We start from the raw sequence: 16,830 nt of genomic DNA on the forward strand, positions 1-16,830 counted from the left end.
AAATTCAAACTCCAAGGTCCTACGTGATCTGACCCCTGGCTACTTCTCCAAAATACCTCCTCTGTCTTTCTCCCTGGCTCCTTGCTGAATTCTAGTCGTGCCAATCTTTTAACTTTGCTATACTCAGGTCATTTTCCTGCCTCAAAACAGGAAAATAAAAATAATCATGCTATTGCCTTTTAATATAGAGTATTTTTGGGGGCAATACTAGGGTTCGAACTCAGGGCTTTACACGTGCTTAGATTCTATAACAATATTCTTTTTATCACTGGGCCTTTTCTTCTTATTCTTTGACTTTCACCTTCAAAGACCTTCTGCACAGAAAAGACTTTACTGACCAGCCTTATTTAATGTGTGGCTTCACCTCCCCCTGCTATTTTTATCACTGTACCCATCTCTCATAACACTTAACATTTCTAGATGTGTGGCCTGTGAGGGGGTGTATGTATTTGACAGTTACTTATATCTTATTTGCCTTGCCTTCTCTTTTAGATAGTAAGTTTCATGAAGGTAAGTATCAGATCTGCTAGGTTTATTCCTGTGAACTCAATGCCAGGAGTCCTTGGGTGAGTTGTAAACTTTATTTTCTTTCCTCATTCCAGAGAAGGAAGCATCATTGTTGGTTATGAAGTCATTGGCTCTAGCAACACCTCTGAACTGCTGTCTGCCATTGAGCAGGTGGCTGAGAAGGCAAAGGCAGCCCTTGGCAAGGTATTTCCACTAGAAGACAGCTCCTTCAGAGTATCCAGGAAAGGTAATACTGAATTCCCATCTTCTGCTTCTTTGAAGAGCATCCTTGAGTTAGTGGCTCATTTGTGTCCTCAGAAAGTAGACTGGAGTTGTTTCAGAGAGAAAATTGTTCTAAAACTGACTTTCAGTGAAATAGGCAGCTGTTTTCCCTGCCATGACAAGACTGAACTTCAGCTGACTATTTGAAGTCCTTGCTAATCAGTGATCTGATCTCCATCTGCTAGTGTAAACATTGAGGCTTACTGGTATACACATCCAAAGAATCTCCAACTGGCAGTATCCCTTATCACAGTCCAAGGACACAAGGCACGAAGGCACACATCTATGTCTTTTACTTACACACACCACTTTTTTCTTAAAAATTTGTTGTTCTCTTACTTCTTTTTTAAAATTTCATTTCATATTGACACATACTAATTGTATATATCTGTGGGGTAAAAGTGATACTTGATGATTTTGACACTTGTTTTCATTGTGTCGTACGTAAATTAGAGTGATCAGCATGTCCATCACTGTAAACATTTATCATTTCTTTGTAGTGAAGATACTCAGAATCCTTTCCTTCCAGCTAGTTTGAATTATATAATACTATTCAGTCATAGAAAAGAATAAAATCTTATCATTTGTGGAAACCTGGATGAAGCTGGAGGACATCATATTAAATGCAATTAGCCAGGCACAGTAAGACAAAAACCACAGGAATTCACTCATACATGGAATCTAAAACGTTTATTGATCTCATAGAAGCTGAGAATGAATAATGGATCCCAGTGTCTGGGTAGGGAGTGGGTAATGCAGAGAGGTAGGTCTGTGAAGAACTAAGATTTGTTCTTCTATTCAGAGTGGGGGGACTGTAGCAAACAATAAAATGCTATATATATCTTTTGCTACTTTTATTCAATCTTAAACTTCTCTTGTCAAAATCTGTGCCATTTTTGTTCAACAACATTGATTCAACAAATATTCATTAGGTGCCCATAGTGTCTAGACATTAGGACACAGCAATAAGGAAACAAACCACAGTTGTGATCCTTGTGGATCTGGCATTCAACCTTTTAGTTCCAATCATGATAAGAATATATTATTAAGGTCCAGTTATAAGAATAACTAGTGACTGATTGCAATGTCAGAAATGTTTAAAGGGGCAGAATAGGAAGTATCACCCCCAAATTTCAGTTACCCACCTTTCTACCACATTATTGCTGCTTTGTTCTATACTTCTTAAAGATTTTCTGGCATTATAGTGATTTCTTAAGAAGAGAAAATATTTCCTGTGAGTGATATTGCCTTATTTCCACCTAATACATACCAAAAGCAATATTGTTGTGCCAGATCAGAGACCTGGAAGAAAGAGCCAACGTGGGGAAGGAGCATCAGGAAGGAGTAAAGGGAACTAAGAGGGTGATGCTGTTCATCAAAGGCATACTCTCTTACTTCTGAATTTTGCCTGCGTTTTGTATCTGAAACTATGACTTGTAAAGCATTTAAACACTACTGCATGGTTTGCATGGAGTACTGGGATTTTCTAGAGTCATTTTCCTCTGTTTTCATTCTTCTCCAGTGCAGTGCGACAGCATTTCCTTTGGCTTTGGGTTTGAGAATGATGAGTACGTCATGTCCTGCAGCAGTGGCTATACTGGGAACATCACAGCCAGGTGTCTGTCCTCTGGGTGGCAGGTCATCAGGGAATCCTGTGTGCTCTTTGCACTGGAAGAATTGCAGAAGGTGAAGAATCTTCACTTTATGGACTTGGCCAGGTTTTGAGTTTTACAGTGGGCACCTCCCAGTGAGCATGGATAAGTGGGGTATAAAACTTGTAAACCTGTCTGTGTCATTAGGCAATCTATAGAAGGTGAGGGTGACCTCAGACACTTGTGAACCCAGGAAGGATGGACATATGTGGTAGAACCTAGTTGACAGCACAAAAGATCAAAAAATGTCAGAATTAATGGTTTTGTCTGGGAGTGTGTTGCAGAGAAATGAATCAATGGTGTGGTCTATGATATACGGTAGAACAACAGCACCTGGCCTTAGAAGTCTACAAGGACTGGGAGTTGAAGATTAAAGTGAAGGTGTGAGTCAGAGGGTAATGGGCTTAATACAAGTAAAGATGCACACAGGTCAGAAACTGGGGCAAGGAGTGGCTTAGGCAGAGGTGATCCATGTAGAATGACTTATCTGCAATGGTCTTAAGGATCTGGTTTGACAATCAGATGATTAGGAAACAAAAGGCCAAGGAGTCAGTGGTCTCTCTGATAACAAAGGTATTGATCTAGAAATGTGGTCACTGATCTCTAGTCTGGTGCTAGGAACTCTACTCTTGGTTTCTTAGGAATGTCATGTAATAAGACAAAGTAGATAGAAAGAGGGAAGTAAATCATCAGGATTCAGAACTTGAGACACAGAAAAGAAGGACCTCAAGACATGATCTGGTCAGTAGATGTCAATATTAAGCAGAACTCCTGTCCAAGTCGGAAAGCCCTTGCTGTTGCAGTGGAGAACTCCAGAATGATATTTATCAAAGGACTGTGGAATATTTACTTCTGCCTTTCTGGTCCTCAGTCTCCTGATATGTAACCTGGGCTGGGGGATTGGACCAGGTGACCTCTGGTATCTGTTCTTGCTCTCTCTGCTTTGCCTCAGTTCTGAACATGGGCAATAGTTGGAGTCAGTTGACCCCAGGCTGCAAGAGCAGGTAAATCTCATGTGCCCTGGTTAGAAAACAGCACTTCAGCTAAGAAGAACAAGGAGAAAAGGTGGAGGCAGGGACCCTGAGTTGGCTTGTGTTGACTGAATGGAACATTCCTTCTTTGCTGCTCTCCAAGTTAGCCCAGCACAGCAGAAGCAGATGGGGGCCTAAAGGAAAGAAACAGAACTCTAAACCAACTGACAAAGCTGGATCTAGCATAAGCCCAGTAGTCAAACCTCCATATATATCCCTCCATATTCCCTTCCTGTGTGAATATAATAGGATTAGACCTTACTCTACTGCTTTGTAGCTCAGTGCTCCTTGGAAGGTCACCCAAATCCCACTGAACATGTTTCTGTATCATTAAAATATCAATTTATATGAAAATGTTTTTTGATAAATCTTTTCAAGTTTCAGTGTCCTTAGTTAGGAAATGACAATAATAATGGTACCTTCCTCAAAGACTACTTAAAGGAATCAATCATTAAGTCGTTTAATCATTTAACAGTGTCTGGAATGTATGAAACACTAAGAACAATTGTCCCTGCTATATAATTATCTTCTGATACACTGCACCTTGCAAATGTTAGTTGTATGTGGCCAAGACATTTGATTTAAATTAGATGATCCCCAAGTATTTCTGTATTTTTTTCTCCATTACTTAACCATTTTTATTTCTAGAATTTCAGTGTGATTGCAGGCAATGTCACTGAGTCAGACGTGTCATCTGTGGTGCAAAACCTTTCAACCATCATTCAGCAAAGTCCATCAACTACAGTTGGAAATCTGGCCTCAGTGGTGTCAATTCTGAGCAGTGTTTCATCCCTATCACTGGCAAAACATTTCAAAGTGTCTAATTCAACACTGACGGTATGGTCATCCAGTGCCTGAGGGCTCACTTTAAATGCTGTGTCTTGTAGGAGGCATGGCAAAGGCCCTAACGATGGGAGGAGTTTGGGAAAAGATGGACGAGACATGTAGTAGTTCTCATGCGACTTTTATTGCCTTCTCTGAAATGTACTAGAAACTCATGGGATAAACAGTGTGAGTTCAAAGGAAGAAGGAGCTGCCCCTAGGAAGGATGGCACAGGACTGAGAGCAAGGGATGAGCATTTGCATTACATTTAGTTGTTCTGTTCTGCAGCTATAATTTCAGATGTTACCTATATATTGGTGGCACTGGTGTTTGAGCTCAGGGATTTGCACTTGCTAGGCTGGCACTGTACCACTTGAGCCACTCCTCCAGCCCAGCAATAAGTATTTTAAGAACTCCCTTCTTTCAATTGAGAAACTTATGGTTCAGTTTAGACCTTTAAAAATTAAGTTATAAATTATACAAGTGATATTTGTTCACTATAAGAAATGCAAATACACAAAAAGAAAAATGATTTATTGTAATCTCATCATCCTAGACCAGCCACTACTTATATTTTAGGTTTTACCTCAGTGCCTGGAAGAATAACAAGCAACACAGTAGCTGCTCAAATATATTTGCTCACTAAATTTCCTTCCAAACAGTTTGGATGCAAGTATTTTATATTTAAAAGTATGTAATATTTTACAAAATTATATAGTACAAGCTACATAATCATACAATTATGCTTAACTATATGGCAAACATCATGTCAACTATGACATTAAATATGAATAAGTTAAACAAAGATGCTCAGATTTGTTTTTCATATTTTGTTTATAAAAAATAGAATAAGTATAAAATGGGGAGTGAAAACAGACTAGGCAAAAGAAAGGAGAAGTTCCTGGAGGGAGCAGAAGCACACCGAGAGTCTATAGAGTGTAAGACTCAGAGAGCTTGGTTAGAGTAAAACTTAACAGACAAATGCCTGGGAGCCAGTTATAAGCAAGAGAGAGAGAGTCTTGTGGGAGAAAATAGCAACTTTCAAGGAGTTGTTTGGGAAAGAAATCTCTCAAGCTGAATAATTTGATATTGGTTTTTTAATTGGGTCTGTTTTTTTACAGATTGTTTTACATTCTTATGTGGCAAACAAACAAAACCCCCCATGAATTAAAGTTTGAACAACGATGACATAAATTTACAACTTCCTATGTTAGAAAACAAACATAAAATGGGACAGTTGTTCAAAGTAATGTCTCCGTCTTTGTGCCTCAGTCTGTGATTGCTCTGCACCCCAGTTTCTTTACTCAAAGCTTCTTCTAATGCACAGAGCAACAGAGCTGAGTTTAATTGATGAGTTTTAGTGTGTCCTCAACTGAGCCAAGTCTCTGAGCACTTTTCCCATACTTAATACAGATGACCATTCATTCTTCATCCTTTCATCTTTGAAAACACAAACTGACTTCCATCCTTTATTTCAGGGTGTCATCAGTATAGCTGATCATATTCTTAATTCAGCATCAATAGCTAATTGGACAATTTTATTGCAAGAAGAAAAGCATGTCAGCTCACAGTTACTAGAGGCATTGGAAAACATAAGCATTCTGGTACCTCCGACTGCTCTGCCTCTCAATTTTTCTGGAGAATTCATTGACTGGAAAGGGATTCCAATGAACCAAAGCCAACAAAAACAGTATTACAATTATGAGATTAAAATGTTTTCCAAAAATATCTCCACTCCCATCATGGGCCATGTGTTAATTAAGTCAGACCAATTCCAGAAATCCCTTCCAGAAACGATTATAAGCATGACCTCATTGACCTTCGGAAACATACTACCCATTACCAAAAATGGAAATGCTCAAGTCAACGGGCCTGTGATAGCCACGCTTATCAGAAACTATTCCATAGATGAAATATTCCTGAAGTTCTCCAAGATAGAGGCAAACCTGAGCCAGCCTCAGTGTGTGTTCTGGGATTTCAATCACCTGCAGTGGAGCAATGCAGGTTGCCACCTATTAAATGAAACTTCAGACAAGGTGATGTGCCGATGTACTCACCTGACCTCTTTCTCCATGCTAATGTCACCGTTTGTTCCCCCTGTGATTGTCCCTGTTGTGAAATGGATCACCTATGTGGGACTGGGTGTTTCCATTGGCAGTCTCATCTTATGCTTGATCATCGAGGCTCTGTTTTGGAAGCAGACCAAGAAAAGCCAAACCTCATACACACGTCATATTTGCATGGTGAACATAGCTCTGTCCCTTTTGATTGCTGATGTTTGGTTTATTGTTGCTGCCACTGTGGACACCACTGTAAACCCTTCTGAAGTCTGCATAGCTGGGGTGTTCTTTACACACTTCTTCTACCTCTCCTTGCTCTTTTGGATGCTCACGCTTGGCATCCTGCTGGCTTATCGAATTATCTTCGTGTTCCATCACATAGCTTTGTCTCTGATGATGGCAATTGGCTTCTGCCTGGGCTATGGATGCCCTCTTGTTATATCTGTCATCACTATTGCTGTCACACAACCTAGCAATAGTTACAAAAGAAAAGATGTTTGTTGGCTTAACTGGTCCAATGGGAGCAAACCTCTCTTGGCTTTTGCTGTCCCTGCCCTGATTATTGTGGCTGTGAATTTAGTTGTGGTGATATTAGTTCTGAGGAAGCTCTGGAGGCCAGCTATTGGAGAAAGACTGAATCAGGATGACAAGGCTACTGTCATCCGCATGGGAAAGAGCCTGCTCATTCTGGCCCCTCTGCTAGGACTCACCTGGGGCTTTGGTCTAGGAACAATGGTGGACAGCCAGAATCTGGCTTGGCATGTTCTTTTTGCTGTATTCAATGCATTCCAGGTAAGAACAAAAAGAATGATCCACTATATTCTTTTGTAATTGGAAGAAGTACAGAGAATTCAGGTTGGTAAATGGAGATTGTCTCTTCTTGTCTACAATGAAAAGTGAATGGAAACTGAGTAAAGGAAATCCATTTTCCCCAACAGATCATGGCTTATTGCTGCAAAATATTTGACTTCTTTGGTAATCCATTACAGGATTGCAATATCTTAGAGTTCACTTAACTAACTTAATCACTCTTACCATTGACTTACTCCTCTTTCTCTTGTGCAGACCTTTGACAAAGCACAGAGAAAGGAAATCAACCAAATGTACTTGTTAACTATGAATGGGGCAAAAGAGGTTCCTAGAGTGCAGTAAGCAAGAGCTGGCAACCTGCCACCAGCAGCCTGTTTTTGTAAATAAAGTTTTGTTGGAATATAACCATGACCATTAATTTATATGTGGTCTATGGCAGTTTTCCCTACAATGGCAAAGTATGGCCTGAAAACCCTAAAACACTTACTATCTGGCCTTTACAGAAAAAATGTTTGCAGATTTCTGCTACAAAAGATGCACTTTACAGCCCATAAATAGAGGGCTCAGAGTAAATGGAAAAAATAATCCTCAAGTTTTGATGTATCTGAAAGCAAGCCTCAATCCTAGCTTAATATAGGTATTGCCAGTTGAGACCACTGGGTCATGACTCAGGGCAGCGGTTAAACATTTGAGCTCTGTTGTTAAGGATACCTCAGTCCAACATTTGTTACTTTACCAACCGTGTGACTGCCAACAAATTACTTAATCTCTCTGTTGCTCAATTCTCTCATCTGTTAAATGAAGATCACAATAATATTTATATCAGAGTAAATGTGAGAATTAAAGAAGATAATTTAGTACTTGGCACCAAGCCAGACACTTAGTAAACACTTGATGTATCTCTTAAAAGCAGTTTAAAGTGCAGATGGCAGCACAGGTATCATTTGCAGACAGCACACACCTAGTGGTGGCAAGCTTAGGGGACTCCTGGTGTGACAGGCTCATGGGTGGTAAACTGTCTGAACAGGCACCAACAGAAGGTTCTCTGAATGGAAGGAGGATTTTGAGGTTGAAGACAGCCTTTGCCAAGGTTTTCCAGGAGCTGTACTTGAAGGGAAGGTTTCTTAGTGAAACCTATTTCCACCTGGCCATAGGGCTGGCCCTCAGTGCCGGCTGCCATCCCAGGTGCAAAGAGGGTGTTAACTGAACACGCCTAGTCTAAAGAAAGATTCAGAAGCCAGAAGCTGATAGAAGCGATTTGTTTTGAGCTTGGGATAACAACACTATAGAGGAGAATGAAGTTCAACCTTCATTTAAAATTTCATTTGTACAATATTTCATTTATTTACACATTTGTGAAGAAAATCTTTGAGTACTTTGGGCTGTACCAGGCACTGTGGTAGTCACACAGTGTTCTTGCCTTCAAGGAGCCTGCAGTCTAGACAGACAGGAAAATGAATTCCGTGTTGGATTATAGACTAGAACAGTATTAGATACAGATGCTTTTTTTTTTCTAGAAAAATAATACAATACATATGATTTACACATACCCCCCACCTTTTTTTTGGTTTAAGGGCTTTTTTATCTTCTGTTTTGGAATTCTGTTGGACACTAAGGTATGTATATATTCATTTATTTCTCTTTTTGTTCCCCAATGCAGGTGGTTTTGAATTTTCAGTTCTGAGGCCTTTACTCATGCAGTAAGGGGTTGGGTGACAGGTACTTTTGTAGTAAAATTTTACAGAAGACAGTTCCAGCAAGAAGACAAAGGAGCTAAATTTTCACTGCCAATAAAGCCAGATAGAATTAATCACCATCTGTAATGTGAATATTCTGAATATTCTAGCAAAAAAGATAAATTCTTTTTACCTTTAATTTTTGTAATTTAAATTATAGTTTGATAGTGATTCAAGAGCAAAATTGTTTTCCTAAGGAATAACAATTTTCCTTCTGTTCCTTTAATTTGTTTACCCATTTACTTGCCAAAAATATATCCTAACTTCTATATTTCCAGAGTTTCATATAGCAAATGTTAACTAGTTTCTTACATGAAATAAAATTCCTAATGAAGGACTATCAGTTTAAGTGAGAGATAGTAGAAAAATTTTTAATAAACTTGTTTCATTGTTTTTTCCAAGCACTGGGCAATTTTGGTGAGAGATGAAGGCAATAAGCTAACAGATATGGAGCCTTTGTTTTAGTAAGAAGATGAGACTATTTTGTAGTTAGTACAATTATTACACATTACAAACCCTTGCTTACAAAGAAGCAATTTGCTGTTCTAATTATACTCAATAATTGCCTTGTTTGTATCATTCACATGGCTAGACATTCTTCCCTTCACAGATTACCTTCAATTTAGCAATTATTGCCACTTACTAATGTCTACAATCTGAATTATTAAAGCTTTTAGTATTGTTATTCCTTTTTTAGGTCTAGTTTTGTTAATATGTAAAGAATCTAACAAAAAAAATCGATACTCATGCCTGAAGTCCACTAAATGCTTGCTAACAGCTCTGGTGCAGTCTGTGATCAGAAGTCTTCCAAATTCTTTGTATCCCACCAGAAAGAATCCAAGGCAGAACAAGAGGGTGTAAAGGGAGTTTTTTAAAGTTAGGGAAGAAAAATACAAAGAGAAGCATGATGGGGCCCAGGTGGAAGCCGGGAGCCCAGAGAGCATCTTTCTGCTCTTCAGGTGTTTTAAAAACCTACCATAACCTAGGGGAAGGGGAGAACCAGGTGATTGTTTCATCCAATAATCACTGGGTAGGGAGGGGCATGGTGGATCCCACCAGGTGAGGGTGGTTCCTGAGCCACAGTGTGGTTTATCTAATAGGTAATATTTTTTCTGAGTCCTGAACTTGCCCTACTGTAGCTTGCCTCACTTCTAGGAAATAATACATATTAAATAACAATTTCTAACTGCAGTTTTTTTCTTGGTATGTTTATGAGTGATGATTTACCTGTTCTCTTCAACATTTCTTTTTGTCCTTACAGCTGCGACAACTTTTGTTCAATAAGTTGCTTTCATTAAGCTCTGGGAAGCAAACATTAAAGGTAATTATGTCCTACTCCTATGCATGAAGCTCCAATTTCCCCCTTTATGCAGTCTGGCAGCATGCCCAGCTCTGTGTAAACTTCTTGAGTTTCTGTCACTATTATATTCCTGATGTATGGCAGGGCACTTGGCATAGGGTCAATACTCAGTAAAGAATTATTAGAGAGGGAGTGATTGAGAACTGAATGTGAAGCATGGGCAGCTATAAGGATACTTAAGCATGAAGGTCTGTGGCACTGACTGTGAGCGAATGCCTTTGAACAATATCAGTTGTTTTAGTCCTTGGCAGTTTTAGCTTTTAGGTCTACAATCTGATGAGTTTCTATAGATTTCTGTTTCATTCTTTGCCACCAAAGTGCAATCTGTGTGAAGATACATAGGATTCTATGGTGCTTACATGCATATTTCTATTTGCAGTGTTAGTTTGAACTTTGTCTTTCAGCAAGATGCTGAGGGCTTCTCAGAAAGTAGAGATTTCTCTTCTAAAGTAGAAATTTCTGTATTTGATAAAAGGTCAGCTGACTTAACTGCATCCAATCGTACATGGAGGTTCAGAGATTTTTCACAATTGACAGTATAAACTTTGGAAATAAAATCAATGAGAAAATATCATAAAAGTACAGTAAACATTATATATATGTATATATGAAAATAATATAATAAAACTCACCAAAGACTTGTAAAGGAGGTGGTAGGAAGGAGAGGACTTAAGAAAGTAATAGAGACGGGGTGAATTTGATCCAAGTACATCACAATGAAACCCCTTTGTACACTTAATTTATGCTAACACATTAACATCACAATGAAACCCCTTTGTACACTTAATTTATGCTAATACATTAAACAATGAGGAAATCATCTGCTTTTACATATTCTCTTCAATCTGCAGTATATAGTAGAAAGCACTCTTAGGAATTTTTGCCCCTGAGTTTGCAGACCTGCCCAGTGTGGCTGACTCTGTACCCAATTGGGTGTGTGCTCTTACGGAAGTCTCTTAGTCCCTTTGAGTTTCAATTTTCTCAACTGAAAAATTAATACTTACACAAAGAAGTTTTAACATTCTGTGATTTTGATTTTACATCCTGAAGAACTAAAATCCTTTGAACCAGAAAGTGTGAAACTAATGTCATTATCTACTCTTAAGAAAAGGAGGAAGTTAGAGAAAAAACAAGCCTTTAGTAAATAAAATGGGACAGGACACTCCCCACCTTGCAAAGCAGGAAGTCAGATTTTTTCTCTTTTGAAAGTCAAAGAGATGAAAACACCCCAAAGTGAAATAAAACAAAAACAAAAGCAAAATGTCTGGCAATGTTTCTCTCTCTTTCTTTCTTGCAGTACTGTGCTTTGAACTCAGGGTCTGCACACCTTGAGCCACTCCACAACACCTCCCCACACACACTTTTTCACGATAGGTTTTCTCAAGGTAGAGCCTCAAACTATTTTCCCAGTCTGGCTTTAAACTGTGATCCTCCTGACTTCTGCCTCCTGGCTAGCTATGAGTTTTGGTGGCTTGAGGAATGGTCTTTTTTTTTAAAATCTTTTTACATTTATTTATTTATGGTGGTATTGGGGTTTGAACTCAGGGCCTCACACTTGGTAAGCAGGAACTCTACCACTTGAACCACTCCACCAGCCCAAGGGATAGGCTTTACTGAACCTATTTTTTCCATCTTGATTGTCTCCTCATGACACAACTAGAAGTGGAAATTATTCCTTCCAATATTTCCAGTGCCTAAAATAGTGTCTAGCACACAAAGGAACACAACAGAAGAGGATAAACTGATGAATAAATGAATGATGCATTAATGAGTGGAAAAGGATATAATGTATCCAAACAATATTATCTTTCCCAGTTAGTGTATGTTCTTTGTTTTATTTCAGTTTAACAATTCCATTTTAATTATTGAGCTCCATATAATCTCTGTACAGAGGCTGGAGGATTATTCACAGAGTTGAATGCTATACTGAACAAGAGTGAGGCAAAGGTCTACTGGAGGCCAGTTTTTTTACTATGAATTTTTCCCCTAGGTTCTTCTTCTAGTGACAAATGTATGAACCAAAGAAATGTAAGCATGAACATGAAAAAGGATAATATTTTACTTAAAAGCCAATTTCTAGTTTGTTATTACAAGTTGTAAGAATGTATAGGGACACAAAATTCATCTATAAACAGGGCTGGGGCTGGGGCTCAAGTGGTTGAGTGCATGCCCAGCAAGTATGAAGTCCTGAATTTAAATTCCAGTACTACTAAGAAAAAAATTCATCTAGAAACAAATTCTTAGGCATTTCAAATGGATTAAAGCAGAAGAAAGAATAAGCAAGTAACTACTCTAAATTTTTGAAAGGAGAATTATATACTGTGTACATGGAATAAAAGATAGTTAATAACATCAAGAAGTGTCAGGAAATACACAGCATCACTAAAAGTGTACTGTTAATGTCCAATGATTTTATTTGTCTTTTGTGCAGCAAAACTCATCAGATGTAGCTCTCAAACCCAGATGCCTCAAACCTCTCGAACTACTACGAAACAAAGGTAAGTTATAGTAAGGCCAAGAGTTATAAAAGGTAGGAAGAGAAATTATGAATACATAATCTGAAGAAAATTCAATGGCAACCCATATGCAAGGGATGAAAGTATCAGCTACCCATGTGTCCAGAGTTCATTTGAATTGTGCTCAGGGTAGATAGAACAATGTTGAGGACTAGATTCTCCTAGAGACCAGCAAGTATCATTGTGTAATTTCATCACAAATCATCCTTATTTCCTCAGTTAGACATTCTGCACATCCATGACATTGATTCAAGGCCATGGGTTGTGGAGCATGGCTAGGCCAACACCGGCTGTGCCATTACTGGAGAGTCTCTATCTTTGTGCTAACTGCTAAGCAGTGGGCATGGGGCCTGAGGTTGGGCACATCTTTTCTAAAATGTTCTGGGGAAAGGAGGAGCCACACCTGCTAAGTGTGAGAGAGCACTGTTCCCTGTACTTAGGATACCCGTGGGTCCTACATTCCTACATTTAGTGCTTATGAAGTCGATGATACTCAGCTACTAGAAAACCAGTATTCATATAGTATAAATCATGGTACTCTTGGAGGAGAAAAGTGGAGCATGGGAGTGAAAGAAGAGTTATTGTCCCAAGTTACATTGAAGTCATATTAAGGGCCCAAGTCCCATTTCACATTGAACATGTTAAAATCATTATTAAGATAGGGAAATGGGGGAGGGGGGATAGAGTAGAATGATGGAGAAGGTGAATTCAATTAGATATATTGTAAGAACTTTTGCAAATGTCACAGTGTACCCCCAGTACAGTAATAATATAATTTAAAAATGTAATTCAGAAGTTAAACAAAAGATAGGGAAGTGGACAATTCATTTTAGATTTCTATCAAAATTAATTAAATTCTAGCTGAAGTTCAAGTGTCTGGAGAATATGCTCGTCCAAGACCCTTGGGTTCTGTTATCACTGCCACCACCCAGCCTGAGTGCTTTTTTAGGTCTCCTTATCTTTCTAGACATTTGTTCATCATCAGCAAAATGACAAACTAAAAGACCTAATGATTCTTTTATGTAATAACGGACTATGATCTCAAGTCTCTGTTATCTGGAAAACACAGTACTTCTCATCTCAAACAAGAGATGCCTGGCAAATGAAAGCTTCTATGGTGTCGATGAATGATGTCCCTCTCAATCACCACACCATTCCCTAGCTTCCTAAAACTATACCTAATTGTAAGAACTTATTTTCAGCTTGGGCTCATGCTTGATTCCAAGACAGTGGCAAATATAATTATTACCCTCTTTTTTCCCTTCAGGCTCTTACTCGCTTTCTCATACTGGAGAGTCTTCTACCAACATCACACTAACTCAGTTTTTATCAAATGAATGAGGCCAGGAACCATGAAATCAAGGACGAGTGTTCTGGAGCAACCTGACATTTAGAGCTAAGTGCCAGTGAAGAAGTGATACTTAAAATCAAATGTGGTTTTCTGACTTCAGAGTCTGGGAATAAAACAGATGGTCTCAGTGGCCTTATCACTGCTTCCTTTAATAATTAAATGGAAAAAAAAAACTATTTCCAGGTGGTTTCATTTAAAGAAATTGCTCTATAAATGCAAAAGTATCTTTTGTTGGAAAGTGTGTCATTTTTATCTTCTTTTGACGAGCACAAAATATGGTTTTCTTTTTTCATAATACAGCATTATTTACATGGCATTTTCAGTTATGTGGATAGGGAAAAGAAGACTTCATGCAATAGCTTTAGGTAAATTGATGACCTATGATCACTTTCTTGTCAAAAAGTTATCACTACAAATTTCCTATGGAGAAGGCATTTCCCTTCCAAATTTTTCAGATGGATTTTAAGTTTGCTTCCAATTCTTAGGTTCAGTTCCTAACTTTGAAAGTGAGTCAGAAATAAAATGGAAACTTCCACTTCAGACATCTTTGGAGTCATTTATCAGAAGATATTATAATGCTCTTTGATACATAGCACAGAATTTTCCAATATACAGTTCACTTTTTTGTGGCCTCCAATCCAGCAAAGTGAAGTATCCAGGTAGACTGGTATGGCGAGGAGGAGTTGCGGCTTGGAGAGGTAAAGTGATTCACAAAATATGGTGAAGTCAGTAAAGTAGAATTAGTGATATTTTAGGATTTTTTGCTTCTCAGTTTATTTCCATAACAACGTTGAAAATTATGTACAATCCTAAGAAATCTTTATGATGTTAGCTACATGGTTCAGAATTCTGCCTATGTAAGTAAGAGGGGAATTAAGGCACACTTTGAGGTATCTCTGTGGAAGCTGACAATGTATCCTGATTTTCTTTCATAATATTAAGAGAGGAAAGAATTAACAGGAGGATTAAACAGGCATGCACTGAGAACTTCAAATTGGAAGTTCCACAAGGCACCATATATGGCACACTGAAGTGAGGTGTTCGATGTATGTGACTGAGGACAATTTAGATGGTTCCCTACCCCACAAAGTTACAAAAGAACAAAAAGAGAATTTTTGAGGACTGTTTTCTTGGCTAAAGCTGCACTATATGCCTCATCACTCTGTGTACCCAAAAGGGGAGAGAAAGCAGATGCCTGCCTCCTGACTTCAGATCTAATGAAAGCATTTCTCAGACAGCTTTGGTGGGGCCAAAGCAGTTAGAGTGCATGGATGACTGAGCCTATTCAAGCACTGTGTTGAGACCAACCAGCCTGCCTAGTATTTGTTAGGACAAAGGATGTGTGTGTATTTCCCATGGACCATGATGAGACATAGAGAGAGAGAGAGGGCATGCAACATGGGCCCTGTGTAGGGCCTTGATAGGAGGGAAAGGGACCCAAGCACTAAGAATACGAAAGCTGGGCATGGTGGCTCCTATCTTTAAACCCAGCACTCTGGAGACAGAGGCAGGAGGATTGCAAGTTTGAGGCCAGCCTGGACTACATAGTGAGACCCTATTTAAAAAAAAAAAAAATATATATATATATATATATATATATAAACACACACACACGTGAAAGAAAGAGAAAGGAAGGAAAGGAGAGAGGGAAGGAAGGAGGGAAGAAAGAAGGGAAGGAAGGAAAGGGAGCTGGTGGCTCACACCTGTAATCCTAGCTACTCAGGAAGAGATTAGGAGGATCACAGATTAAAACCAGCCCAGGCAAATGGTTTGTGAGAATTTTGAAAAAAACCCACCACAAAAAAGGACTGGTGGAGAGGCTCAAGGTGTAGGCCATGAGTTCAAACACCAGTATTGAAAAAAAAAAGAACAAACTTGGATCATGGGGATGAGGAAGGAGTCCTAAGTGACCACATGGAACCTGTAATCTACACAGGTGACAGGAATTGCGGGTGAGAGGCCAGGGCTCTTGGAATTGCTAAAGTATTCTTTCATGCTGCTTCCATTATTAGAGTGACCCCACACGAGATGATCCTATCTCATTTGTTAAATCTCTCTTCTTTGGGCCTGGGGGAAAGAAGCATTAGCAACCTCGGTGCCCAAGGTGGGGTGCAGAAAGAGTGAGAAAAGCTAAGTAAAGGTATCAACTAGCAGGAGAAGATGGGTTAGTACAAGTAAATAACCCAAAGCTGGACTCAGCTGGAAAAGAAGAAAAATTTAATGCTAAATTATTTGTGGTTTCTTATTATTATGTGATTCTTGGCATCCTAACTATCAAGTATTTAAACTGATTAAAATGTTGCTATTACCTGGGCTTATTGGAATATAACTGGTGGGAAAGGAAACATCTACTGAGTATATTTCATAAGGATAATCAAAGACGAAAAAGGTATTTTATCACATGCTATGTGAAATGTTTGCCTAAGTCACTGATTTACCTAAAATCACATTTACCTAAAAATTCTACTAAAATAACAAAGAATCAAAAAAGTAGAAAGGCATTGTAATGGTTTTCTATTATAATAAGCTTATTCCTATTGTAATAGTTTTCTATTCTTGTGTAAAAAATTGCCACAAACTTAGCAGCTTACAGTAACGCACACTTATTATCTCACAGTTTCCCCCAACGAAAGTCTCTAACTCCAGTCTATTTTTAAGACAGAGTCTTATGCAATATAAGTTAATCAAGGGAGTGGTATCCC

General features: G+C 38.6%; 1 protein-coding gene across 3 annotated transcripts in view; it reads left to right on the forward strand.

Moving 5' to 3' along the window:
- Positions 1-14,306, forward strand: part of Adgrf1 (adhesion G protein-coupled receptor F1) — a 37,525-nt gene extending 23,219 nt beyond the window's left edge. For all 3 annotated transcript variants that reach the window (XM_020184953.2, XM_020184956.2, XM_074082001.1), the window contains 8 exons: positions 603-754; positions 2,312-2,475; positions 4,121-4,309; positions 5,774-7,147; positions 8,740-8,781; positions 10,163-10,222; positions 12,693-12,759; positions 14,045-14,306. In XM_020184953.2, coding sequence (XP_020040542.2) covers positions 603-754; positions 2,312-2,475; positions 4,121-4,309; positions 5,774-7,147; positions 8,740-8,781; positions 10,163-10,222; positions 12,693-12,759; positions 14,045-14,118 — 2,122 coding nt within the window. In that variant the 3' untranslated portion in view covers positions 14,119-14,306. The remainder of the gene's footprint in view (positions 1-602; positions 755-2,311; positions 2,476-4,120; positions 4,310-5,773; positions 7,148-8,739; positions 8,782-10,162; positions 10,223-12,692; positions 12,760-14,044) is intronic.
- Positions 14,307-16,830: the final 2,524 nt, after the last annotated feature.

The sequence above is a fragment of the Castor canadensis genome, chromosome 8, assembly GCF_047511655.1.
Source record: "Castor canadensis chromosome 8, mCasCan1.hap1v2, whole genome shotgun sequence".
Lineage (NCBI taxonomy): Eukaryota > Metazoa > Chordata > Mammalia > Rodentia > Castoridae > Castor > Castor canadensis.